Below are 26,984 nucleotides of genomic sequence, written 5' to 3' on the forward strand. Positions count from 1 at the left end.
GTAAGAATGGAAAGTCATGCAAAGAGCCAACGAGCTGTGTATGAAACTTCAGAGTCAAACATTTCAGCCATTTTACCCAATTCCAAGTTTTCTATTTTCTGCCACCTAACAGCAATGTCCGGGAACTCCACCACCCACTCACTCTCTTTGAAAAGAACAGGTTAATGGGTCTGAGAGAAAACATTTTGCTTAAAAATTTCCCTCACTCTGATCGCATAAATTTAAGAGGAGAGTCTGCCAAGTGTTCACTGATGCCTCGCACGGTGGCTTTTGGCAAGGACACTCTGTACTCACAGCTAAATGAGTGTTTTTCTGTGTAACTGACTTATCTCCTTTATAACCTGTTCTCTTCCCTCCCCAACCCCGTTTTGCACCAAGGCTTTCTACGTGACTTGAGGAGGGGAAAGAAGCATCTCTACTTTTTCTAGAACCATGACAGGAAATTGCCTCTTGACAGTGGATGCTGAGAATTCATTCAGTCTTCAATCCTTGAGCAGGCAAGGGTCCAGCCCCCATATCACAGAGTGTCTATATGTTTAGAACTCTGGCTTTGGCATAAAACACCTCCTAATCTGTGATTGAATTCATCTGATGAATGGAATCATATAATCTCCCTGATGGAAACTCTTCTCATTGTGATGAAGATGAATTCCAAGATACTCTAACTTGGTCTGCAGATCCTGGATCCTACCCCCCTCCCATCTCACGAGGTGACATGTTTGACTTCTATCCTGTGTGCCAGCCATGCTGACACCATTCTTGAAGCCATGACCAGCCTTTCCGAATTCATGGCCTTTATTCTGCCTCCCACAATGTTCCTCTCTGGGCACTTCCACGGCTTTTTCTTCCGTTTACTTACGAGTTGTGATAATTAGTGTTGCCAACTTGAGAGAATCTAGATTCACCCAGGAGAGCAGCCTCCAGGTACACATATGAGGGTCATTTAGCCTCTGCCATACCCAAGTTTAGGTTAACTGTGAAGGGTTTCACACTAAACGTGGACAACACCATTCCCGAAGCTTGGGTCCTGGACTGAATAGAGAAGAGAAAGCTAGCCGAACACAGGTATCTTCTGCTCTCTGCTTCTTGCTGCTGGTGCAGCATGACTGCTTGCCCCCAGATCCTGCTGCTGTGACCCCCCTGCAGTGATAAACTACAGTCTTGAGCTGGGAACCCACAGAAACTCTTGCTAAGAGTCTTTCGCTGGGTTTTTTTTTTTTAACAGGAAGGAAATGAAGGCACATGCCTTCTCAGTCTTGCTGCCACGGACCTCCGCTCTGAGTTTCTGCTCTCACAGTGAGCTGCTTGTGTTTTTCACTGTACTGCACGGTCAGAATTTGGGGCATGTGTTGTGTCATTCAAAAACAAGATTCAATTCTTTGAAATGAAGGGGACAGAAAGTTCTCATTCACCACTGAAAATTGAGCATTAGATAGAATGAGTGTGGCTTGGGTGAATGGTGTCTCTGTGCTTACATTCTGGGCTTCCTATTTAAAAAATTCTCTTGGTTTTAAAAGACTATTTGTACATAGATGACCTGGGTACACTTTCAGTGTGAGACCTCCTCCGCCCCCTTCTTCAGCTAGTGGCTTCTTCCTTCTCATTCTTATGCTGGTTTTATTTTGATGGAAGCTAGCTTTCTTGGCATATCACTTTTTCCTTTTTCTTTTGTTTTTGTTTTGAGAGATAGGGTTTCTCTGTAGCTTTAGTGCCTGTTCTGGAACTAGCTCTTGTAGACCAGGCAGGACTTGAACTCACAGAGATTCACCTGCCTCTGCCTCCTGAGTGCTGGGATTAAAGGCGTGTGCCACTACCACCCGGCTGGTATATCCCTTGTTAAAGAACTTCTATGTATGGGTTTTCAAATAAAGATCTATAAGGTATACAGCCCCTGGACAGCTCCCACATGTCCCTGCTCCATCAACACCCTCCCACAGGCAACCCTGATCATAATTCATATATATATATATATATATATATATATATATATATATATATATATTCCTAAACATATTTCTTTGGATGTGTATGATGTGTGAATGTAGTTTTCTATGAGAGTGTGCTCTTGCCCATGGACCATACTTCTGGATGTTAGAGGACGACCTTTGTTGTCAGCTGACTTTCATCTTATTTTTGAGGCGGGATCTCTCTTGTTATCACTGCACTGTGTACTACAGTCTAACTATTCTGGAAGCTTCTAGGCGATTCTCCTACACCCACCTTACATCATCACAGTGTCCAGATTGTGCATGGGTTCTAGGATCCAAATCTAGGTTTCCAGGAGTTCTTCCAAGTGTTTATTTATTTATTTATTTATTTATTTATTTATTTTGCCTGCTGAGCTGTTTTCCTGGCCCTTTACCATGATTCTCAACTCTCTAACTGGAACAATATGTCTCTTCTGTCATGATACACACACAGGCCCAACAGTAACTTTGAAATGCATTTAATGCAGCTACCTGCATTGTTATTTATTTATTTATTTATTTATGAAGGACATTTGAGCTGCATCCTGTTACTGGTTCCTGATTACTCTGCTCTGGGCACCATTGTAAACATTTTTTAAATTGACGTGGGCACTTTCCTCTATGTGTTTCAGAGCGTAAGAGCTCCAGACAGGCATGCGCGTGAGCTAGTAGCTGCTGCCCAATGTTCCCAGATGAGAGCTGTCTTCGCTCAGGCCTGCTCTGTAGCCTGACCCACTTCATCTCAACCATCTGCTGGTAGACACCTGCTGTGTTTACCTTTCGGGTTTGTCCTTGACTGACAAACAGTGAGCACCTGTTGCTGTTAAGGGGTCGTTCTGATAGTTAAGGCATGCACGCCGCTGAGCTACATCGCCCCACGTGGGTGAGTCATCAAAGAGAAAGCTTTGCCTGCTTTTTCATCGAGTTTTCAGAGCAGTGGTTCTCAGCTGTGGAGCAGGACCCCTCCCCCAAGAAAAGACCACTGGAAAACATGGATATCTACATTATGATTCATAACAGTAGATGATTACAATGATGGAGGAGCAACAAAAATAATTTTACGGGTGGGGTCACCGCATCATGAGGAACTGTGTTAAAGGGTCGCGGCATTGGGAAGATTGAGAACCACTGCTCTAGCGCCTGGCCGTGAGCTAACTAACTACTCCATGTGTGAAACTATGCTCTCCCAGTATGGAATTTTCTTTTTGATTTTCCTCGAACTTGTGTTACTTGGTGGATGGAAGCTCAACTTAAATGATAGCTAGTAAGTCAAACTTTTAGATTCTTTTAGATTTAGTATTCATTTTAAAAATCACGGTTAAGGTTTCTCTTGGGGGGGCTTTCTTTCTGGTGTTTTTAAAGAGCATAGCGGGAAGATGTTAGTTGCTCTTAGCATATTCGAAAATGGCTCTGGGAGTCAATATGGTTGAACTCAACAGCAAAACAACCTTCTCAGCCCCCGTATCAGAACCAAACCCATCTCGCCAGATCTGAATCAAATAACACCCCCTCCAAGAGATGGTGGTTACCCAGCGTCCCTCCCAGTTCATTCGGGAAGATTGCCACTGGGGTTAGTTACACACCTCTTAGGTAACCTCTTAGGAAACCTCTAAGCTAGATGGCGCTTCTCCTCTGCCCCTTCTCCCACCCCCACCTCAGGAATATGCAACACAGGCAGGCAACTCAGAAATGACACCACACAGACATTCATTCACCAGATATATTTGAACTCTAAGCTCTTTGAGCTGTACACGTGCACAAATGATTCAGTTGGTGGAAACCTTCCCCTTCCCCTCCATTGAAAACGCTTCGAACTTAAAAGAGTGCTGAAGAGGCTTGCATAATGTGCATCATGGAAGTGTTGAGGCGATTGTGACTTTCACAGTGCCGGGAGGACCCACGGCTTTCCCCTTTCTCCTGGGGAAAGCTAACCCCTCCCCGCTCCCACGCTCAAGAGAATCCCTTGATGTGCAGCAGGCTAACATCTACACATGGCAATACAGTTTGCTAAGACCTTGTTCATTGAGAACGCCTACACAACATAATCACGTCAACTTTTGCTAAACTGGAAACTTTCTCTACCACTATTTGGAAACACAAATTATTTCCAAGGCTTTCACGCATTTAGAATATCCCCCCTAGAACCTGCATCCTGATTATTAATGTGGATCGGAAAGTCAACCCTAGGCGGTTAGTTGACTTGTAATCAATCCATCTGCACAGCTGAGTCCAATGTTTCCGCCACTAGAGGGCGCCATCTCTCCGCTATTTGTAGTCTTTCTGTTGGTCAATGAAAAACCAAAACCCCTCCACAACAAAGGAAAGTCAAAGCATTTGCTTATTGTATACTCCTCGGACCTGATTTTGATGAGGAGACATATTTTCCGCATGGAAACTAGGGATTCCACAAGCAATGCTGTCCTCGGTCTCAACCGTACTGCACTGTGTCCAGTACTATATTGCTATATTCACAGTAGAGCGGACTTTAATTTTCTGAGTGAGCAGTCTAGGTTTGAAGTCTCTGTTGAAACTAGCATACACCTTAGTCAAAAAACCACAATCATCCCTCCATCGGGTGGCTGTGTTAGTGTTCTTGTGTATTTTTCTGAGGCTTAGGTCATGAAAGTACTAGCCCATTCTGTGGTTAATTGTATTTGCATCCAAAATTACTTGTTAATGAACAGGAATTGATGAGGCTTGACACATGGAGCAGGAAAGTATGGTTCTGTAGGTGTATCCTCTGTAATGCACTTTGGGCTAGAGAAATACAAAAGTTACACGTAACAAAAACAAAGAACTTTTGAGCACACGGGCACTGTAACCAGTGGGGCCGCCATCCATTTATCCATCATCCTCTCATGCTCTGAGATGCTCAGCTGTGTCTACGCTCTGGGGTGTTAGCGTCATCCAAGCTGTTTATAAATGACACTGGGATCTTTGTTTAAAAACAGGTGATCTTGACAGCAAAGAGGTTGGCTAGTCGGTTATATATTGACACGGGACATTGGTGTACCCTTTAACGACTCAGCATTAACGTTATAGGATCGGATTATCTACATTAGCATCAGAATGCATTCAGAAGCAACACAGGTATGATGTCGTTAAGCAGCTAACGGTCGAACAATCACTAAATCAAACACATCCAGATCTTAACCGCACAGCCCAAACATCTGTACAAATATACAAAGGGGGGAGCAATCGTTCAGACACCGTGAGACTTTTATAATAAATAGGTTTGTCTGAAATCGGTCTCTGTGACCTGGACGAGCCTCCCCAGTGACACTGGGGAGTGCTATATGGTAGTAGTGTTCAGAATCTACTGAGGAATATCTTTGGGGCCAAGCTCAATTTTGCCTTCAGACAGAGCTATATGATGTATTGACTCAAACTGAAAATGATTCCCAGGCTTCTTGAGCTGGATGGTGCTGGGGACACCCCTTGTCTATACAGGACACGGCTGGGACTCCGTGTGGTGGGGTGCACCCTCAAATCATCAAAATAAATGCTGGTGATCGTGCATGTCCTGGGAATGTCGGGATGCAGAGGACTGGGTGAGACCAGATAGGGGGATCCCATGCAGTCAAAATCAAGTTTACTTATGGTCCTATATAAGTGGCCAGGAAAAAAAACACAGCACCACTCACACACACACACACACACACACACGCACACGCACACACACACACGACGGGAGAGGCTCACAAACAACATAATTGCTAGTTGTTACTGATGTCAATGGCTTGGATCAACATGAGAGAACAGAGATATAGGCTGTACTGATTGTTTAATAAGAAAATACTACCTTTTTTTTTCTATAACTTTCTAAGTAATGGAGTATAGTTACTGGGTGTGAGTCAATTGGGAGACATGTCACCTTTTCCTAGCCCTTTTGTCCGAGAGGCTTAATTACAAGGAAGGAATCGCAAACAGCCAAACACCCAGGGACTTAAAGGCAGTTAATGTTTCGGAAAAACAACAGGGGAAGCATGATGAGAGGAGATGCGTGGCATCACGGACGTGCTCAGTTGGACATGGAGGGCGGCAGGCCGGGACGCCGGGTTTGGATGATTTTTGGCTTTGGGGAAGTCTTTGGATCCTCTTCTTCCTCCATGTCGCTGTCGCACACATGCACCACGACACTTGGTGTGGACTCGGTCCCCGCGTGTAGTTCGTACTTCTCTCCTGGAAAGCAAGACACCAGGTGAGGAAGAGGGAGGGATTCTTTTTGGGTTGTTGCTGGGTTTTGTTTTTGATGTTGTTGTTGCTGTTTGTTTGTTTGTTTGTGTTTTTTTTTTTTTTTTGCTGTTTTTGAGACAGGGTCTCATATAGCCATATAGCCCTAGCTGTCCTGGAACTCACTCTGTAGACCATGCTGGCCTCAGATTCACAGAGATCAGCGTGACTTGGCCTCCTCAGCGCTGGGATTAAAGGCATGCACTACTATACCCAGGCAAGGGAAGGATTCTTAAAAGCTGTCTTGGCCAGGTTTGCAAAGGAAGTAGGGTGACCATTTTTAGGTGTGTTGGAAAGCCTGTGATCTGGCACTGGATGGAATGAAGGCCTCTCAGTCACTGTGTCCTGTCTATCATCTATCAAATACCCAGCCACCATCTGTCCACTATCAGCCATCCAACACCAAATAAGCCACTTAACCTTTCCCAGTCACAGCAAGCTCGACTATAAATTTCAAAATGGTACTTCCATTTTGTCAGAGTGTGAGGACTAAATGCATTTGACAATACTATATTTTGACTCTTCAGTGTGCTCCAAAGGCTTGACTTGCAGTGTTGTTGGTAATGATATGAGAGCCTCACAGAAGGAGTCGATGGAACCCCTGGCTTCTCCTGCCTCTTTCTTTTTGGTTCTTGACCTCTAAGAGGTGAGTCATCCTTCTCCATCATGACTTCCTCCTTAGGAACTGTGCTTCACAGGGCCAAGGGAGCATGGACCAGAAGTTTTGAAACCATAAATCAAAGCTAATTTCATTGACTGATTAGTTCAGGTGCTTTGTCACAGTGATGGGGAGCTGGGTAACAGCCAGTTAGTCATATCTGTTACTGTTTGATCCCCAGTCATGCTGCTAAGAGCTGAGTAATCTTGAGTCAGACACTTTTTGGAGAAGCTAGTCCTTAAATTCTCCTCCAGACACAGAATACTCACAACCACAACTGCTCCGAGGTACAATAAGAATAGAGCATTGCTTGTCTAGAGTCTGCAGTGGTTGGTAAATAACTAACAGACCATCATTAAGGCCCTAACTCCAAGAGTCTCATTATGTGTGTGTATGTCTGTGTCTGTGTCTGTGTGTGTGTGTATTGGAGGTATGTGGGCACACAGATGCACGTGTGGATGAACATATGAAGCCATAGGACAGTCTTACATGCTGTTCCTCAGGTAAATCTACCTTTTGCTATTGTTGTGGCTGCTGTGGCTGTGTTGAGATGGGGTCTCTCATTGGCATGGAGCTCACTGTACAGACTCACTTAGCTGGACAGCAAGCCCTGGCCCCTGCAGTGCCTTGTTTGTAAATGACCAGCCGATTGTATGTGGGTTCTGAGAACTGAACTTGGGTCCTCATGCTTAACAAGTGTTGTAGGCATGCTAGCAACTGAGCTGTCTTTCCAGACCCTGTTTTACAATCAAATCGCTCCCAAATCTGTCTGTCCTTACTTCACCTTAGTAGGTGTTCCCGAGCATCTCTCGTGGTCCTCCCCATTGCTGTCCAACAGTATTTGTGCCTTAGCAGCATAGTTCAGTAGAATCTACAAAACCTTCAGGTACAGGAGCAAGAGAAAGTGGGTCTATGCTGTAATTTTACAACTGTTAATATCTCCACCTTCCCTTGAGACCTCACCCCTCCCTTCCCATCCTTCATGACTCAACAGACTTCAGTACCTCCTAGACTTGGTTACCAGCTCCCCAAGTCTCACTAGATCAAGTCCTGATGTCCTTGAACTGGTCCAGGAGATTCTACGACATCACTCCCCAGCCTTCTCCTGCAAGCTCACCCTTTGTGCTTTGTCAGAGTGACTTAGACGCTACCTCCCAATCATGGCCATGTTCCTTCACCTGCCCTAGTAGTAGAGTGACCGACTTACCTGCTACCTCTTAATCATGAAGCTCACATTCCTCCACCACCTTGCTGGCTGCAATACTCAACATTGTCTCACCTCCCTCTGACTCCTTGTGAAATGTGCCCTTCGTCCATCACAGAATACCAACTCTTTCAGGAATCTTGCCTGCTGTCCTACGTCTGTATGCAAAGAGCTTCTACTTGATGACTAGAGCAAGTACTTGGTGTAGGAGGTCCTTCTATATTTGTATTGCTTTCACTGGTTTAATAATGAAGCTGCCTTGGCCTTCTGATAGGGCAAAACTTAGATAGGCGGGGAGACAGAACAGAATGCTGGGAGAAAGAAGGCAGAGTCAGAGAGAGCCGCCCGCCATGGAGCTGCCAGGTCAGATATGCTGAATCTTTCTCAGTAAGCCACGAGCTCATGGTGATACACAGATTTAATAGAAATGGGTTGAGTCTAGATGTGAGAGTTAGCCAATAAGAGGCTAGAACTAATGAACCAGGCAGTGTTTAAATGAATACAACTTGTGTGTTGTTATTTCGGGGTATTAGCTAGCCGGGCAGCTGGAGCCAGGCAATGGGAATGCAGCCCGCTCCTCGTACTACAAGTACTGTCTGTCCCCATGACAGGGTACAGGGTGTCAGCCGTTTGTGCCACTGTGCACATGCCGGTAAGCAGCAATCACGGAACAGAAAGCTTGCAAGGATGCTGACACTAAAGATGAGGGTCCCTGATGATGCAGGAGGCATCAAAACTTTCCCGAGTGATGTTGAGGAGGAAGGCCATACCACCCAGTCACTGTTATTTGTTGAACTGTCTCCCTCAAAGGTATCAAAGTCCTAACCTCTAGTTCCTGTGGCTGTGACCACATTTGAAAGTAGGGTTTTACAGATGATAATGTTAAAATGAGGTCACTATGTCCGCAGCCTTATACAAAAGGAGAAGTTTCGGGGAGACATGGAAACTCACACAGAGAATACCATGTGGAGAATGGGTCTCTGATGTCCAAAGCCAAGGAATGATCTGAAGCTAGGGAAGAGCCAAGAATGAGTCCTTCTAGCACCTTGATCCTGTGCAAACCTTGATCTCAGAGCCTCCGGAAATATCTGTCAAGTCTACTTGCAAAAGTCATTCGCTTTGTGGTGTTCCACAGCCTAGAAAGCTAAAGGAACCAATCTTTGCTTTTTATTGGGTCTGAAAAGTTTTATTCTTTTTAAAAGTTGCATGAATGTCTTTGTATGGACATGCATGTTTGCGTGTTCCTGTGGGAGCAGGAGAGGAGGTCAGAGGTCAATCTTGGGCATTCGTCCTTGCCTAGTCAGCATCCGAGAGGGTCTATTTGCTGTTTGGTATACCAGGCTAGCTGGGCCATACCTGTTTGTTATTCCCTGTTTTTAGCGTCCCTCTTGACATAGGAACACTGGGAATATCAGTACACATCAGTGTGTGCTTTTTGTGTGCTTTCTGTGGGCTGGAGGAATCCAAGCTCAGGTCCTCACACTTGCAGGGACAGTACTTCACTCACGGAACTGTCTCCTCAGCCTGAGGGGCAGGGAACTCTTCACCAGACACCCCACATCAGCACCCCACTGTGTCAGCAGGAGCCTCCCAAGTCGTGACAATGGATGTTATGGAAAACAGGATTATGACCCTAGGACCTGTGGAAGCCAAAGGGCTATTAGCAGGTAGAATCGTTGTTCTGCAGTGCATGAAGACTCTGAGTCAGACATGCTGAGATTACAGGAAGATAGGACTGCATCCAGTATTAGGTCCCCATCTGGGTCAGCTGATGTGGACGAGCAGCATGGCGCCTCTCTTTGGCATTCCTGCTATGTAGTGAGCTGAGAAGGGGAACAAGCGTTAACCCAGCCAGGGTTTAAGCCCCTTTGAAATCACTGTAGATGTGTTGCTGTGGTCTGTTTCATGATGGGTCAAATGAATTGTAACGAGCGGGGTTCATCATGATGTTAGTGAGCAATGTAAGCCAAAAGAAAATCAAAGCTCTAAGGTAGAAGTGTTTGGTTACTGCTAAGGTGGGGAGGGTGCTCTAGAAACCAGCTTTATCTGAGGGGTTCAGGAGCTGGGTCAGGGCAGCTTAGTGGCGGCTCTGAGCACTGCTGGTTCTTAGATTACAAATGCACACCAGCAGGGGGCAGCAATGCTGCTGGCTCTGATCTAGTGGAGGGGTGTGTGTGTGTGTGTGTGTGTGTGTGTGTGTGTGCACATGCGCATGTGTACCTCATAGCCCCATGTACCTCTTTGCATTCTTCAAGAGAGACAGGAGGAAGTGATTCCTGTGCCCTCCAATGAGACGTAAGTCTTTTTAGCAGAAAGGATTTCTTTTGGGTTGTCACACTACAAAAAGCCCATATGAGGAACCCCTAAGAACCACGGTGGTCCTATGTGCTGCTCTGCTTCTTGTGAGTGCAGAGATGGAGCGCGTGTGTGAATGCATGTGCACGTGTGTATGTGTTTGCATGAGACCACAGAAGGCATCTGCAATATCCGTGTGGCGCCTAAGGCTGATGCGGGTGGCAGCGGTGGGTGAGGCAGGCCAGCATGAACACAAACCCTTTCCTCATCTTTTGGCAAGAAAGTTACCCTTGCTGGAAACAAGATGCCTTTCCATAACCCAGGCTGGCCTTGGACTCACTATGTAACCCAGGGTGGTCTTAAACTCACTATGCGACCTAGGCTGGCCTGGAACTCACTATGTTACCCAGGCTGATCTGGAACTCACTATGTAACCCAGGCCTTAAACTTGTGACCCTTCTGTCCCAGCTGCTGAAGTGCTGCTATTTGTAGAATATTCCACAATGCATGAGAATACTTTTCCTTTTTCCCTTTCCTCTATTTCCCCCTTTCCCTCCCTCTCCCTCTCTCCTTCCTTCTCTATTTCCTCCTTTCCTCCCAATCTTCCTTACACCCTCTCTTTCCTTCTCTCTTTTTCATGTCCTTCCCCTATTCTTGCTCCCTCTTCTTCCCTTTCTCCCCTCCTCCGATTTTCCCCCACCCTTCTCAATTGCAATGAAACACACTGAGCAAAATTAGCTTTTATTACATCTTCTCTTTGCCTTGGTTCAGATAAGGACTGCTCCTTTCAGGCCCTCCTCCTTGCGCCGTGTTTGCACCTCTGGAGTGGAGGAAGTGGGGCCCCGAATGGGACGGTAGCAGTGGGTTGTAGTGATACAGACTCTGAGTGTGGGGTACAGAGCATCTTCATTTATGTTTATCAAATCAGACTGCACTATGTAAGCGATGCATTTTGGCCACAGTCCCATTAAGGCTGACATCTCATTGTGCTATTTTGGGAAACTTTGCTACTATCAAAATCCCACAAAGCTTAACATCTGCTGACTGCCTACAAAATAAAAGAAATGGCTTTGGCCTTACTGGATTGAATTTTTCTTTTTTTGGCTTCTCTTCTCCTTCGGGCTTCAGTTAATTCTTCCACCATGAGGGTTGACGTCAATGCTGTCACCATGTAAAGGGAGCAACTGGGCTTAGCTGGGGACAAAGAGCATGTCAAGCTTTATCTGCCCAGGGTGGGAACAGTCTTGCCATGGTAGAGTGAGGACAGGACATTCAGACTAGTTTCTTTGATGGGACAAGGAAAGCATTCATCTGTCACATGCTCCTTCCTTTGTTTCCATTAGCTTGTCCTATCCCCTTTGTGCAGAAAGGAGGCCGGGGCCAAACACCATCAAAACAGCACCCATGTGGACTTTCCCTTGACCTCTGCTGAGACATAAAAAATGGTCTACTGTGGGCAAGAGTCAAATGTCCACTCAGGCCACGGACACTGACCAAGGCTTGCCTACTATTCAAATTAGACTCCAAATTCGGTCCTCTCTCTTCTAGAGCAGGTGGAGCCAGGTTGGTGACAATGTCCTAGTTTCTACATATGAAGGCAGGATGCTTCCAGTCCCTGGTAAGCAGGGTCCTGAGGGATGCTGTGCCTCCCAGTCTAAGTGACACAGGAAGCCCCCATCATGCCACCTTTGACTCTAGGCGGTGATGGAGCCCCTCCACTGATTATAGAGTTTGTAAACGCTGGCTTCTTGTAGAGGCACGTGGGCCTGGAGACAGTGCAGAGCTGCACCCGTGTGCATTAAAGCAGGGTTCAGAAGACTGTATAGGTTTTAGTATGTAGAAAGAACAAATTCCTTTCCAACAAGGGGAAAAAGAAACCTTCCTGAGACTTCAGGCTTTGGGGACTAGTCCTTGTCATGTGTCATGATGGGGAATAGATAGAATCCCTGCCCCAGGAGCTTTTAAATATAGCAAAGTCTAACAGTGTAGGAGTCTTGTTCCGCTGCACCTTCTGCTGTTCTGGAGGATTTCTCCTCCTGGGCACTGATCCCCTTGTAGGAGGAGTGTATTTCCAGGCTGGTCTCACCCTGGTTGACTACTCTATAAGCACCTATTCCTTTTCCTGCTCACATGTTAGATATAACATGGACTCTATCTTTGCCTTGTCTCTGTTTCCTTTCTACCGCATGTGCGTGCAAGCGTACATGCTTGCGTGTGTGTGTGTGTGTGTGTGTGTGTGAGTGTGTGTGCGTGTGTGTGTCCTCAAGGCTTTCTCTATCAGTCCTCCAGGCTTCTGGGTGAAAATCCTTAAGTCAGGCACCTGAACTCCTGTCCCATCAACCACCACAATTGGTCAGTCCCAGGGTCTTCCTCAACACAATTCTACAGCATTTCCACATGTGTTCCTGCCAACCTCTGTGAGGCAAAGACCCCACCCGGGATGCACTTCCTGCCACCTGGAGCACTTCCTGTTGCTTTTCTCACCACAGTAACTCAATCGTCCTAAAACAGATGGGGATGCTGCCTTGTCACCTGCTAATAATGTGACTCAGAGGAAGTTGTGTGGCAGTTCTGAGAATTACCAGTGCCAGGGGGTTAGCGCCTATGTTACTTGGATGGAGTGAAGTAAATTCATGCTGAATGAACAAAGCTCTCCCAGGATGCACGGTATTAGCTACTTGGGAGAATGTAACTGTGGTCAGTGTTGCTCAGATAATCTCTGGTTTCCAGTAAGATGAACTAGTCATACACCATTTAAAATAATCAAGCAGTGAAGCAATTGTGAAGGGTTTTGACTCAGTGGGTCTCAAAGACACCTAAAAGGCAAAGCACAGGCTGGGTCCCAAAGACGAGCATGTAGCTGGGCACCATGAAACCTGGTCCTGAAGACAGACTCACCCTTCCCCCCAATCAAAACTTTCCATTTCTGAATTGTCATTGGTAAATCTTTCCCCTCTGTCTTCCTATCTACACCTCTATGTCGAAGGGACAGAAAACTGCAAGTTGTTATTTTAATGAGATCTTGGGTTTTTTTGAGGTATTCAGAAAATTAGAACTCAATTCTAATACTTAAATGTATCATCTTTTGTGTTATCCATAATTATCTCATTCAAGTGATAGTTGCATACTGTGAGTGTGTGTGAGTGTGTGTGTATATGTGTGTGTGTGTGTTGTTTTTCCATCACTTCCTGTGTTATTGCCTTAAGATAGAGTCTCTCATGGAACCAGAAGCTAGCCAGTCACCAAGCTTGCAAGATCTGCCTATCTCTACCTCCTCGGTACTGACCCAGTTCCAGGCACACCTAGCCATGTCTGGCATTTTATATTGGAGTTGGAGATTTGAACTCAAATCCTCATGCTTTAAGAGCGAGGGCTCTTACCCACTGAGTCATGTCTCTAGACCCTCTGGTGATATTTTGTGCTCCACATTACTGAAGTCAGGATGTAAACTGAGTGAATATCTACTAGTTAATGCTCAATAAATACATGATTGATTTATAGAGGCCACTGAGCTATTAATAATAGCTGTGTAAAGTCCAGTATACACCTGTGTAAAGTCCAGTATACACCTGAGGCATCTGGGAACCACTGTAGTAGGACAGAAGGCCAATAAACTCCTGTGACATCCAACATGGAACTCAAATATCCATGTAGGGCCCGAGAGAATAGTCTCTTGGATAGGTTTGACTCTTTTAAAAGGCTCTGCTGTACAGTTGAACACTTGAGCAGCCAGCACTGGGTACAAACTCCTGCTTCAGGCAGACGTAGCAAAGTCCCAGAGCTGGGGTGGGTGAATATGGCTCCTAGTCCTGGGCAGTACCCATCAATATGAAATGAAGCTCTCAGGAAACTGAGAGGGACAGAGCCAACAATGAGCATGCCATATGCTAAGCAGAGCCACACTGAGGTAGCCTAGCAGTTTACAATTTGGCCTATGCAGTCAAAGAAGGCTGCAGATACACACACACACACACACACACACACACACACACACACACACACACACACACTCGGTCTAGCACACACTAGGTCTAGACTAACAAAACCTCTGAATGGGTGAATAGGTTACAGTGTGTTTTTAAAAAGTACTTAGGTACTACATAAAGAAAAATAAACTGGGTATAGACAGTCATAGAAAAAATAAATAGTTTAATAATAATAATAAAGTCTTTAAAGAATGAGTAAAGTAATTTAAAAAGAATAAGCCACATAAGGATGGAAAATACACAAGGCATCTGAATCCTGTATTATACTTTGTTGACTCTGAACTTTTAAAATGCTAATATACAAAAACAACAGCAACACTCGAGTATGAAAACTAAATTAAACCAACCTATAGATTTTAAGAGTGTCTTAACTTCAAAATGAAAGTCAGAAAAATACATTGTGTTGGGGAGAGATTGTACCTTTGTTCCCACAGGAAACAAAAAATTATGGTTCCCTTCAAAATTAATAAAGATCAGATTTAATTGTGCGAGACCTCCTAAGGATATTGGCTTCAGACATGAGGTAAAAAGCCAAGAAAGGCTACAGGAAAGGTGATGTATATGCTAATCCCTCAACAAGGGAACAGCTCTGAGACTGGATAACATATGATACATCTTGTTGGCTACAGAATCCAAAGGATGGATTACATGCTAAACTTTCATATGACATAGATAGGGGTTTGGTTATACAGTCTACATATCTTGTCAGCACACAGATGCCTTTTGCTTGCTCAAACACAGAATAAAAAGTCATCTTTAGCTGACTTGCACATCCTGTACATTTCATATTTGCATTAATGCAGATATGGATGTTATCTTTAAGTTTATATGTTTTCAGAAAAAAAGGACAGATACCAATGAAGACAAGGAGTACAGGTGATCCAACCTCTTACAACGCCTCTGTTACAGTTTCCTTAAAATTATGCATCCAGAACAACATCAAAGTTTCTTGTTGAGATGGTCCAGCCTCACAAACTATCCAGCCAAGACTTCAGATAAGCTCTATACTTTCCCATCACACAGAAACTAAATAAAAACGAATACAACTAACTCTCCCAGGACTTGATCATTATCCCAATTTTCTCATGGTCCCATAAAGATGTCATTGCCTCAAAACAATAGGAAATAATCTAGAGAACACTACTCCTATTCCCAAGAGGTGGAATGGTGTTTTTTGATCATTCTGTGGGTTATGTATGTTTGTCATTATTTAGGGGGTTGGTTACAAGTTATTATTGGTCATGGTCAGGAAAAAAGCTGAAGAAAGGAAATTAGATTCAGGTATCTCTTTCAGAAAGAGAAAGGGGGGATATAGTATAGAAATGATGGGATAAAAGAGTGGATTGAGTCTATTTTTAAATAACCAATAGTCTTAAATAGTTTATATTGGTATGGATTTTTATATATTGATGCAAATTTAAGGTTATTTTTGTTATACTGTATATATGCTTCTATTGTTGTTTAAGGTATTGTACAGTCTATTTAAAAATACAATGTAAAATTCTAGTCTCTAAAGGCTATCATTACAAGCTGTTTAGGATAATTAAGAAATGTAGGTTAATAGTCAACCAAACTTATAATCATGTAGGTATGTTTTCAATATTAAACAGACATATATTTTAGATAGATAGGAGGTCTTCAAATGCTTCAGAGACCTACAGAATAAGGCATCTAAAATGTTTTAATAATGTAAGGCTTTTCATGACAGGGAGACACATCTGCTTCTGACAGCATCCATTTACTTCAAAAAGATGATGCACATTGAAAAGCCTCCATGTGAAGCTTGTTTTTATTTGTGCCAAAGTTAGCCACTGGGAAAAGAAACTGCCCTTGCCTTGACATCTGATAGTATGCTGTTCAAATTGGAAAAGCAGGGCAGAAAAGAAGACAACTGACAAACATTGCCAAGACAAGGTAGGACAGTCCTTCAAAATTCTTGTTTCACAGAAAAGTCTGTCAGATACTCTAAGCCTGTAGATCAAAAGATGGATACTCTAACATTCTAGAGAACCTTGGGGTTATTGTCCAGGCAGCCATATGTCTCTACCATTTCTTAGTTTTGGAAGTTGCTTGCTCTGTACTCTCTATTTAATCAGTAATATTATATCCTTCTTGGGTCTCTGACAGAGTTGAAGATAAGATAGTTATAGTACAGTTTGTCTTGTTATCAAATTCGGTAAAGAAACTCACAAAAGAGTTATAAAGTGTATAAGGTTAAGAGATGTAAAAGCTTAAATTCTTATCCAAGAAAATGGTTTAATGTCTAAAAAGATATTTTTGGATGAAAATAAAAGTTATGATTAAAAATGGTTTAGGTATAAAATTTTGAATTCACTAAGATAGGATAGATAATACAGTACTTTCTCTGAAATTGCCAAATATATACGGACTAAACATGGTGAATATACTTCTTACTTGGAATTGTTCTTATTGTATATAATTTTACTCTGTTAGAGGTAAAACCTTTCCTTTTGATTTAGACAAAAGGGGGAAAATGTTGTGGGATGTTTGTACACTGTGTGAAGGTGTATTGTTGTGATCGGTGTAATTAAAAGCTGAGCAACCAATAGCTAAGCAGGAGCTATAGGTGGAACTTCTGGGCAGAGAGAGAAAGAAGATTAATCTAGGTGCTAAGGGGAAGTGAGACACATGGAGGAAGCAGGATGGCCAATACAGCGATAAGGTAAAAAGCCAGGAGACAAAACAAAAATTAATATAAATGGGTAATTAAAGTTATAAGAACTATTGGGATAAGCCTAAGCTAAAGCTGGGCTTTCATAATTTTTTTAAAGATTTATTTATTTATTATGTATACAACATTCTGCCTCCATGTATGCCCGCACACCAGAGGAGGGCACCAGATCTCATTACAGATGGTTGTGAGCCACCATGTGATTGCTGGGAATTGAACTCAGGACCTTTGGAAGAGCAGCCAGTTCTCTTAATCACTGAGCCATCTCTCCAGCCCCTGGGCTTTCATAATTAATAATAAGTCTCTATGTTATTATTTGGTAGCTGACTGGTGGGACAGCTAGTTTTTCCGGGTTAAAGGGTTAAAGAATGGCAAATGCTCTCTGACCCCCATCTGGTACTCTTCCAGTATTGGAAGCAGCCCAAGTTCCTGGGGTTCTTTAGAAAAGATTATGATGGTTGATGATAATAATGGTGATGATGGTGATGATGATGATGATGATGATGATAGAGGAAGAAGAGGAGATGCCAAATGATCAACACTATCTTGCTTCTCCTCTCATTCTGAGAGCAGCTGGGTCTCCTCTTTGGTCAGTGCTGACTCCCTTTGGGTTGTACCTAGAGTTTCCTGTAAGTCATGTGTATATTCTCACACCTGTGCCTAGGGTCCCTTCCTATGGAATCTGTGGTCACAGACTCACCCATGAATGTTCCTCTACAGTGTGACTTTTGTTCTGGCTTTCTCACTCGTGCTGAAACACTGCTTAGAGCAGGAATCTGCTTCACTTACTGTAGGTCACAGAAAGCTGGCTTCCTCCTTAAACTCAGTAATAGCTCTGCTATCAAGCACTTACTCCATTCCAGACCAGGGCTAAGTCTCTGTGTAAGTCACTTTTAAAGAATAATTCTTACTATACAGTTCTGTGACATGAGCTTCATCATGACTAGCAGGGCAGGAGGATGAGGAACTTGCTTCAGGTCACAGAGATCAGAGAAGATACAATCTAGAGTCAAACTCATACCTTGAGTGTTTGCTATTATCTCAAAGCAAGAGGAGGGTCTAACTTCATGGTGGATATTCTTTATAGCTGGAAGAGACTAGGCACTCTGAGGGGAGGGCATTGAACACTTAAAGATCACAGTTATTGAGGAGCTGCCTATTCACAAGGTTTAAAATGTTTTTTTAAAACATTCATGCATTCATTTTGTGTATATATGTAGATATGCATGCATCAGAGGACAGCTTCCAGAGGTCAGTTCTCTCCTTCCACCATGGACCTGGGGATTGAACTCGGGTCATCAGGCTTGGTAGCAGACTTCTATCTGCTGAGCCATCTCACTGTCTGATTCACAAGATAACACAAGAGTAGGGAAAGAACACACTTTTAAGGAACAATTGGGAGAACAGGAATTACAGAAGCATTTTAGAGAATTCCAGTTGTTTCTAAAGGGTTTTCTCTGACTCCTTGATGTTCGCACAAGTTTATATGTAATGTTGGCTAGCCCTGGAGAAGAGCAGTGTGCTCCAGTTCAGGCTGGGCACCGCTGTGTCACCATTACTGTGCAGTGGCGAAAGGACCGAGTGGTGCCGAGTGACTTCCCAGCAGAGGTAGGTATAATAGCAATGCGTGATAGGAAACCGCCACTCACCTAGATCGCGAGCATTCTCCCTGCCTGTCCCACTTCTGAAGATGGTGAAAGACTAGGGAAAGAACAGGAAGAGGAAGAATTCCCAGGGAATTTATCATCAGAGCCGTTTACCTCTTCCAGAGGTTTCTCTTTCATGCTGAGTCGTGGTGGTCATTTATCTTTGGTCCCTCCTCAGACCCGTAGGACCCAGGGAACTTCACAGGACCTATCCATAGACCGAGGGCCCAAATTTATGGTACAAAGTTGGAGGAGGACGTGCAAGATAAAATAAGTCCAGGAGGGTTTTCTGTTGCCACTCGCAGGACTGAAGATACACTAGGCGAGGATGTGGAGAAGAAGGGGCTCCTTTGCATGTGTAGCCCTTCAGGGTAAACTCCTGGAGAGGACACACAAGCTGATGGACACCTGTTGGAGGGTGAGCGCTGCAGATCCCCTGTGTGCAGAGCCATGGCTGGAGACCATACTGACTGGGAATGGGGGATGCTGGCTGCTGCGGGTGTGGTTCATGTCTGTGATCAGAGTATAGCCATCTTTAAATGTGCAGTGAATCTACCTGCGATAGTCATGCCATACATCCCAAATATAGGTGCTCATATATATATATATATATATATATATATATATATATATATATATATATATATTTGAAAAAGAATTGTCCTTACCACTGAATCAGAGCTTGGAATAGGTATGTCTTCCTCGTGAGTTACGTTAATTAGTGGCAGATACTTTCCACTTGAGGGAAACGGGGTGCTAAGCAGCCACCACAGCAGAGATTCTTTACTATGACATGTTTTGATAGAGTAGAATTCGGGTGGGGTGGGGGGAGGAATCTAAATATAGCCGACGTGGGCAACTTGAAACTGAAGTACCATTTAAAACCCTCCTCTGCAGTTAACTAAAATTGATCTCGCTAAGCAGAGCTAAAAATAGCAGGAGGGGGAGAAGGAAATAGACAATGTTTCCCTCTCTCCCTGCAGGCATTCTCAGTGGCAATGAGCATGACCTTCTGGGCCCTCCAGAGAGCAGAACAAAGGGCTCCACTTCGCATCTGCTCAGATCCTCATCCTGTTTAGTTGGGTGGCAGGCCCTGTCTCTGCCATTTCTGTCCACTGCTTTTGTTGGGTTTGAGATTTTATGTTCTCTTTCCTACTACATTATGAAAAGAATAGAACCCTGTACTGCTGCTCAAATTAGTAATAGCAGATATCAGAAAACACATAGAAATGGATAGTGTTAGCCCGTTTCCTCACCTCCAGGTCAGAACCCATGTTACTGCCTCTGGATCAGAAACACAGAAAGCCCTTCTTTCACAGACTGTGAAGACCCCATGAACAAAGAAGAAGGGAGCAAATTCTGTGCTACAGCCCTCCCAAAAAACCTGGGGTATGTGCAGTGGATGGTAGCTAATGTAGAAACTTACAAGTCATCAACGTGCAGAGAGTAAATGACTCTGTGGAGTGCTCAGCCACAAGGGACATCTATTCATATCCCCGTTCCCAGAATTTGGGGATCACTGTGGGAAAGGAGGTAGAAAAAGTGAGAGGTGGGAAGGATGGAGTGACAGGTGTCTTCTGGATATTACTTGACCTCTGCCCTCATGGGCTCACAGGAGCTGTAGCTGATTTCACAGGACCAAGCCAGGTAACATTTGAGAAAGGAGAGGAAAGAAGCTCAGGGACACCAGCCACGACGAGGAGGCTACGAACTGTTGGCCTCTGGGGCTGTGTGATTCTGTTTCCTTTAAGGGTGTGGGCCCTGGTAGACGGTCTATGTGGCAGAAGACAGTTGCATATCCATGAGTGTATGGACAGCCCACAATGTAACTCTGTGGGTTATTAAAAGAAAGGTCTACAAAGTTGGAATGGGTGGGGAGGAAGAGGGAGGGTCTGGGCAGAGCTATGAAGAGGAATGGGGATGAATATGGTCAGAATACTTTGTATGAAATTCTCGAAGAATTAATAAAAATATTATATTAAAAATAACCTGGAACTCAGGAATTGAGTTATAACTTGTCCCAGAAATGATACTGTGAATGGATTAAAGAAATGAACTTTATGAAATCATTTTTAATGGCAATGCTGGAAGTCCTTTTGTTACTGCAAACATTAATTAACTGCTATCTGACTCAGTCTGGCTAAAGCCACAGAAAGCAGCAATTTGCTGCTGAAGACACCATCTCTAAGCAGGCTACTATCTGAGGCATTGATTTATTTATTCATTCAGCTATCCAATATTTATTGAGTATCTACTATGTGCCAGGTACAACCAGGAGCTGAGAATGGCAATGTGAATAAAACATAAACATTCCTTCTTAAAAGTCAGGGAAGAGTCAACATTGAACAACAGGGAATGTCCACAAAGAGATGTGAGTATTTGTGTGCAAAGAAAACAACTACTGTCTACTTTATCTGTCTGTCTGTACGTCAGTCTGTGTCTATCTATCATCTATCTGTCTGTCTGTCTGTCTGTCTATCTATCTATCTATCATCTATCTACCTACCTATCTATCTATCTATCTATCTATCTATTATCTACCTACCTACCTACCTACCTACCTACCTATCTACCCTGCTGTGACACCTTATTGGGGGATAGGACAGACATGTAGGTAAAGGGAAGATGTAGGGAATGTGCAGTCTTGATCCCTCTATGTTGTGCCTGAGATAGCCTGTGCTAAAGCACAGTCACACATTGGATCAGTGCAGCAGTGTTGGGAAGGGTTTGGGTAAAGATGACTGAGCACCAATGAATGGATTAATGCCTGTCTCATTCCCATGAGACTTAGATCAGTTACCACAGTGTGGGCTGTTACAGAACATGCCCCAAACTCATAGCTTCTCTGGGTTTGTTTTTGTTTGAAAGACAGGGTCTCCTATAAAGATATGAATGACTATAGGCCAGGAACTTGCTCTGTAGACTAGGCTGGCTCAAACTCACAGAGATCCTCCTGCCTCTGTCTCCCAAAGCCTGGGAATAAAGGACCTGCTCTCCCACACCTGGCTGCCTGTGTCATCTGGGTGACACATGAACCGAGCAGATGTTGATATTAGGTCCTTGGACTTTCTAGCTTCCAGAACCACTAGCCGAAACAAACCTCTTTCTTTTTATAAATCATCAAGTCTTGGGTGTTCTGTTTCAGCAACAGAGAAGTGATATTCAAGGCCTCTAATATGACCTCTGTGCTATTTTCGGCTTCATTATTGGATACAAGTCATTTATCCACATGGGATGTGGAAGCAACGAGAAACTACTGGCAAGGAATGCAGACAATAATGCCCCCAAAAATCCATCCAGGTGGCCGATGTTCCAAGGACAATACTAGTTTGTCCTTGTAGAGGAGGAAACCCTGGATATTGGCAACCTTGGCATTTGCTACTGCACATGGCCATGAATGGGCCCGTTGTTGTGCACTCTGCACACTGGGTCAGGCTTTCTGGAAGGCTGGCGTGGTGTTGAAGATCACCACCAGCTCAGGGTTAAAACAGAAGCTACCCAGTGCTCAAGTCCAACAGGCCTAAAGTTGGCGATACTCCCTAACAGAAGAGCATCTGGCCAAGGGGCGGAGCTTCACTGCCTCGAATCAAGAAGAGGCTCAGAAACCATCCAGCTGCACCACCCTGGGGAAGCCCATCTGCCTTCCCACAGCTCTGTCCTGTAGTCTGTGACATTAGCTCCAGGGCACTTGCAAAATGGGATGAGGTACATTTATGTGAGGCAAGAAGGTGAAGGCCATAGGTTACCCTGCGTCTGAATGCTGTCAACCACTTTTGCTCAACTCACAAGAATCACCCTCCTTTCCTGACTGTCTGAGGTCATTTCCTCCCGACTTCCTCTGTGGTAGGTTCCATAAGTATCCCTACCAGGGCCCAATCCCTGTGCCTGGTGTCCCTTCTTGCTGTCTTTTAGGTCACACTTGTCCTTGAGAATCACTTCCAGACCCTGGACTGTGAGCCAGGAAAGGTGACCAAGTCTGGCCCTCACCTCCGGTACAACTCCCTGTTGGCACTGACTCCAAATAAAAGTTCACATCCCTGATAAAAACAAAAAGTGACGAGAATTTCTAGAACTTTACTGGATTATCAGCCCCAAGTAGGTGGAGCACAGAGTGATTGAGCTGTGATCTCAGTACATTTTATACCAAGAAGCCATTTCGGTAAGGAGGAAAGACCAGGATGGAATATGGCTCAACGCTTGCCGTGTAAACCTGAGTACCTGATCTCCAGGACCCATGTGGGCATGGTGGTGCGCATGTGTAATCTCAGTGCTGGGGAGGTAGAGACAGATGGATCCCTGAGACTCCAACTTAGTTACTTGGTGAGCTCCAGGCCAGGTGAGATCCTTTCTCAACAAACAAACAAAGCCGAAAGCAGAAAAGGTAGATGGTGCCCAAAGAGCAGTATTAGAGTCTGACTTCTGGCCTCTACTCTCTCTCTCTCTCTCTCTCTCTCTCTCTCTCTCTCTCTCTCTCACACACACACACACACACACACACACACACACACACACACACACCCTGGGGCCCCCAGTCTCCAGTCCTGTAAAATGCAAGTCAGCCAGCCTGGGACTTGGTGATTCCACAGGAAGTACTACTTGTTAATATGCAGAACAATCATCCAGACTGGTCAATCGTGTGCTTGCTCATGCTGAGTCAAGCTGACACCCCACAGGGTCCCTTGGGCTGGAGAGGCTTCCTGCTGTGAAGGGTAATGACTTTCCCAGGCCTGACTTGAGCAGACCTGACTTCGTATATGTCACCATGCTACTGCCCTCCACAGCCATGGCCCTCCTTGGGTGGAGACTGTGTAGATTCAGGACACTAAAAGCGAGCCAAACACTCATAAATCCATCCCCTTGTTCACCAGCCCATCCTACACACCCTCTGCTTCCCACAGTGGCTCTCTGAGGGCACTGGTTCACTAGGAGAAACTTCCTTCTGAGGCAGGCCCCACCCCCAACGGGCAGTCATTCTCACAGAGAATGATTTAATCAAATCAGCCCCCATCTCATTGGAGAACACAGTAGGTTGGCCATTTCTTCTTGGGAATTTCCTGGTTTTAGCACAGAAATCCAGGCATCTTTCCATCCTTGGCAAACAAGGACCGTTGCTCACTCTAATTCCCATGGCTGACAAAGTATGGCGTCTATGAGAATCTGGGTTTCTGGGATGGGTGAATCTGGATCAATGGGAGGCTTCTGAATGCTATCTCTCTTGGGGGTTGTATTTTCAAAGTCCAGTCACCTGGGAGAGCCAGCAGCACAAAGAGCTGACTTAAGAGCCAGTATTCATCCCTCATCTCCACAGTGCTAGTTTTAGCCCCTCCCATTCTAATTATTTCTTCTCCTTGTAGAAGACAAGGAAAAGTCATTTGGAGTACAAAGAGGCTTCGCCAGCTGAAATTGGAGATGGTATCACCACTGGGTGTAAAATCTGAAATAACATCAGCCAAGTGCAGAAAGAGATATATACAGGAGTGATAACAGCAGCTTTGATGGTAATGCGAAAACTTGGGAATAATTCAAACATCTGTCCAGAGAGGAGAGGGGAAGTAAAGTATAGCAGCAAATACCTGTGACTGGAATGAGCAGATAAGCTAAAATACATCAACATTGGAACAAAGAGGACATTCTCTCTCTCTCTCTCTCTCTCTCTCTCTCTCTCTCTCTCTCTCTGTCCTCTCAGAGACAGAGTGACATGGGGTGACTCTGAGAGAGAGAGAGAGAGAGAGAGAGAGAGAGAGAGAGAGAGAGAATATGGAGAGAGGTTGTTATCACTGACTTCCTGCAGGACTTGGAGCTTCATTTTGATAAGAAGGATGTCTCTCTGCAGAGGATTTCAGGGTACATACTGATATCTGTAGCAATAATAAAACTGGTAAAGCAGCATGGTAGCCTCTTGCCAGCCGAGAGAACATCTTTCTCTGCAGACCTCAGGATGCACGGAGAAATCCCAGCACTGGGTGCTGCCTCTGCATTAAAGTCCTGCACTACAACCCAGAACCAGAGTTTTCTTAGTGCAGCCCCTGCATTGCTCTGCAGAAGGCGCAGAGCTGGGCACTGCATTCCCATCCATCATCCTCCCTCCCACTGTCCACGGGGAGCAAGGACTCCATTAGAAATGCAGGATGGGATTGGGAAACCTCTGCGTGCAAGCTCGTTCATTTTTGTTTGGCAGTTCTAGGTTGCTGACAAATGCTTAGTTTTAAGAAGGGCCCCACACTCACCTGGTCCTAGTTTGGCCACGGCATAAAGGAGGTCGTAGTTGAGGACTGGCGTGGCATCGCTGATGGGCTTCCAGCCCACAGGAGGAGACGAAGGGGGAGAGATGAGGAACTGTTTGGCAGGCTGTGGGGGTGCCAAATGCAGTTTGTCTCCGTCTGTCTCGGGGGTCTGGACCTTTCGAACAGAGGAGAACGAGATGTGATTTTCCGTGCCTTCTGCTGGGCAGGGCTTCCCCAACGACCAGAAGTCAGTGGCAGTCCTGCCTAGCTACCCTTCATGTGCTTGTTTTCTGAGCTGGTACTCCACATGGCAGTTGCCATTATTTGCTAAGCACCAGGGTCGCCTCCAGGGCTTCCTAAATGTGTTGCTGAGCCCTGCCCTGCAGGATGCTGTGAGCGCTCGTGAGGGTGTACATGATGTCCTTCCTCTGGGACCGTCTCCCTCCCCCAGTTTCTGGTTTTGTTTTTGTGTGTGTGTCCGTTACACACTGCTGCACCTCTACTGAGCTCCCAACCCAGATGCTCTTAACCTGTGCCCTGCACCCCTTTTGGGAGCTGAATGACACTTTCACAGGGGTCACTTAAGATCATCAGAAAACACAGATATCTGTAACATGGAGGGCCGGCTTGTTGGGGTTTCTGTCCCTCCCAGTACCCCAACAGCCGGCAAGCAACAAAGAAAATCACGCACAAGACTCCATAAGATTATAAACTGATTGGCTCATTAGGTCAGGCTTCTTGTTAACTCTTATATTACTTATATAACTTATATTATATTAATATAATATATTAATTATATATAATATAACTATATTATATATATAATTAATATATATTAATATAATATATTATATTAATTAATTATATATATAATATATAATTAATATATATTAATATAACTTATATTAACCCATTATTCTCATCTATGTTAGCCATAATGGCTCCGTACCTTTCTCAGCTGGGCAAGTTACATGCTGCCTCTTTGGTGGTCTGCGCAGGAGTGCTGCTGAGGAACTTCTCTGCTTCCCAGAATTCTCCTGTTCTCATTGCTCCACCCCTACTTCCTGTCTGGCTTTCCTGCCTATACTGCCTGCCTGGCCAATCAGCATTTTATTAAAATATGATTGACAGAATACAGACAATTCTCCCACACCATTTCCCTCTTTTTTTTTTTTAAACAAAGAAAAATACCCATAGTCTATTTGTTGGGAATGTGGGCGTAGTATTTCAGGCTACTTCCTGCTGGTTGGGGGCGCTGATGATCTTATGGGGACCTAAAGAAAATTTAGAGTTATAATCAAGTCCTGACTGGAGTATCCTGTGAGTCTTGATCATCTCAGGCAGTAGTCTTGAATCTGTTCTGGATGTAAAACTCAGACATCTGGGCCATCTATTCCTGTCGGAGATTTTTCAGGTGGCCTCCCTTGGTCAAAGGTGATTTTTCTTAACTCTGAATAAATCCAAAGCCTCTCATTTTCTGTGGAAACAAAAGCAAAATCTCTTCTCCAAAGTAACATACCTTTTGACTTCAATTTTGAAGCCAAGGTATTTTCAAAATTCCTATCTTGGGTTAGTTCAGCAGCATTTATAAACAAAAGTCTTTTAGCAGTTGTTGCTCCTTCCTCAGCAATCAAACAATTTAAAGAGAGCATAATAGCATACAGTATGAAGATTCTCTGTGCATTTTCCATCTTTATGTGACTTTATTTTAACCTCTACTTCTTTTATTTTTACTTTTACTTTTTGAGACAGGATCTTTGTATATCTTTGTCCTGAAATAACACTGTAGACCAGGCTGTCTTTGAATTCACAGAGATCCACTGTCTCTGCCTCCCCAGTGCTAGGATTAAAGGTGTATGCTATCACACCTTGAACTCAGAGATGCTTCTGTCTCTGCCTCCCAGGCATTGGGATTAAAGGTGTGTACTACCACACCTTGAGGTCACAGAGGTCAATCCCTACCTCTGTCTCTTGAAGTCACAGAGGTCAATATGCCTCTACCTCCCAGGCATTGGGATTAAAGGTGTGTACCACCACACATAACCACTCTCTTTTTACTTTAAGAACTTTAACTTTTAT

General features: G+C 44.4%; 1 protein-coding gene across 3 annotated transcripts in view; it reads right to left on the reverse strand.

Moving 5' to 3' along the window:
- Positions 1–3,673: 3,673 nt before the first annotated feature.
- Rcan2 (regulator of calcineurin 2) overlaps positions 3,674–26,984 on the reverse strand; it is a 251,471-nt gene continuing 228,160 nt past the window's right edge. For all 3 annotated transcript variants that reach the window (XM_048445212.3, XM_048445213.3, XM_048445214.3), the window contains 2 exons: positions 24,909–25,080; positions 3,674–6,149 (listed from right to left, as the gene is read on the reverse strand). In XM_048445212.3, coding sequence (XP_048301169.1) covers positions 5,989–6,149; positions 24,909–25,080 — 333 coding nt within the window. In that variant the 3' untranslated portion in view covers positions 3,674–5,988. The remainder of the gene's footprint in view (positions 6,150–24,908; positions 25,081–26,984) is intronic.

The sequence above is a fragment of the Myodes glareolus genome, chromosome 18 (genome assembly GCF_982192425.1).
Source record: "Myodes glareolus chromosome 18, mMyoGla1.1, whole genome shotgun sequence".
In the NCBI taxonomy this organism is placed as follows: Eukaryota; Metazoa; Chordata; class Mammalia; order Rodentia; family Cricetidae; genus Myodes; species Myodes glareolus.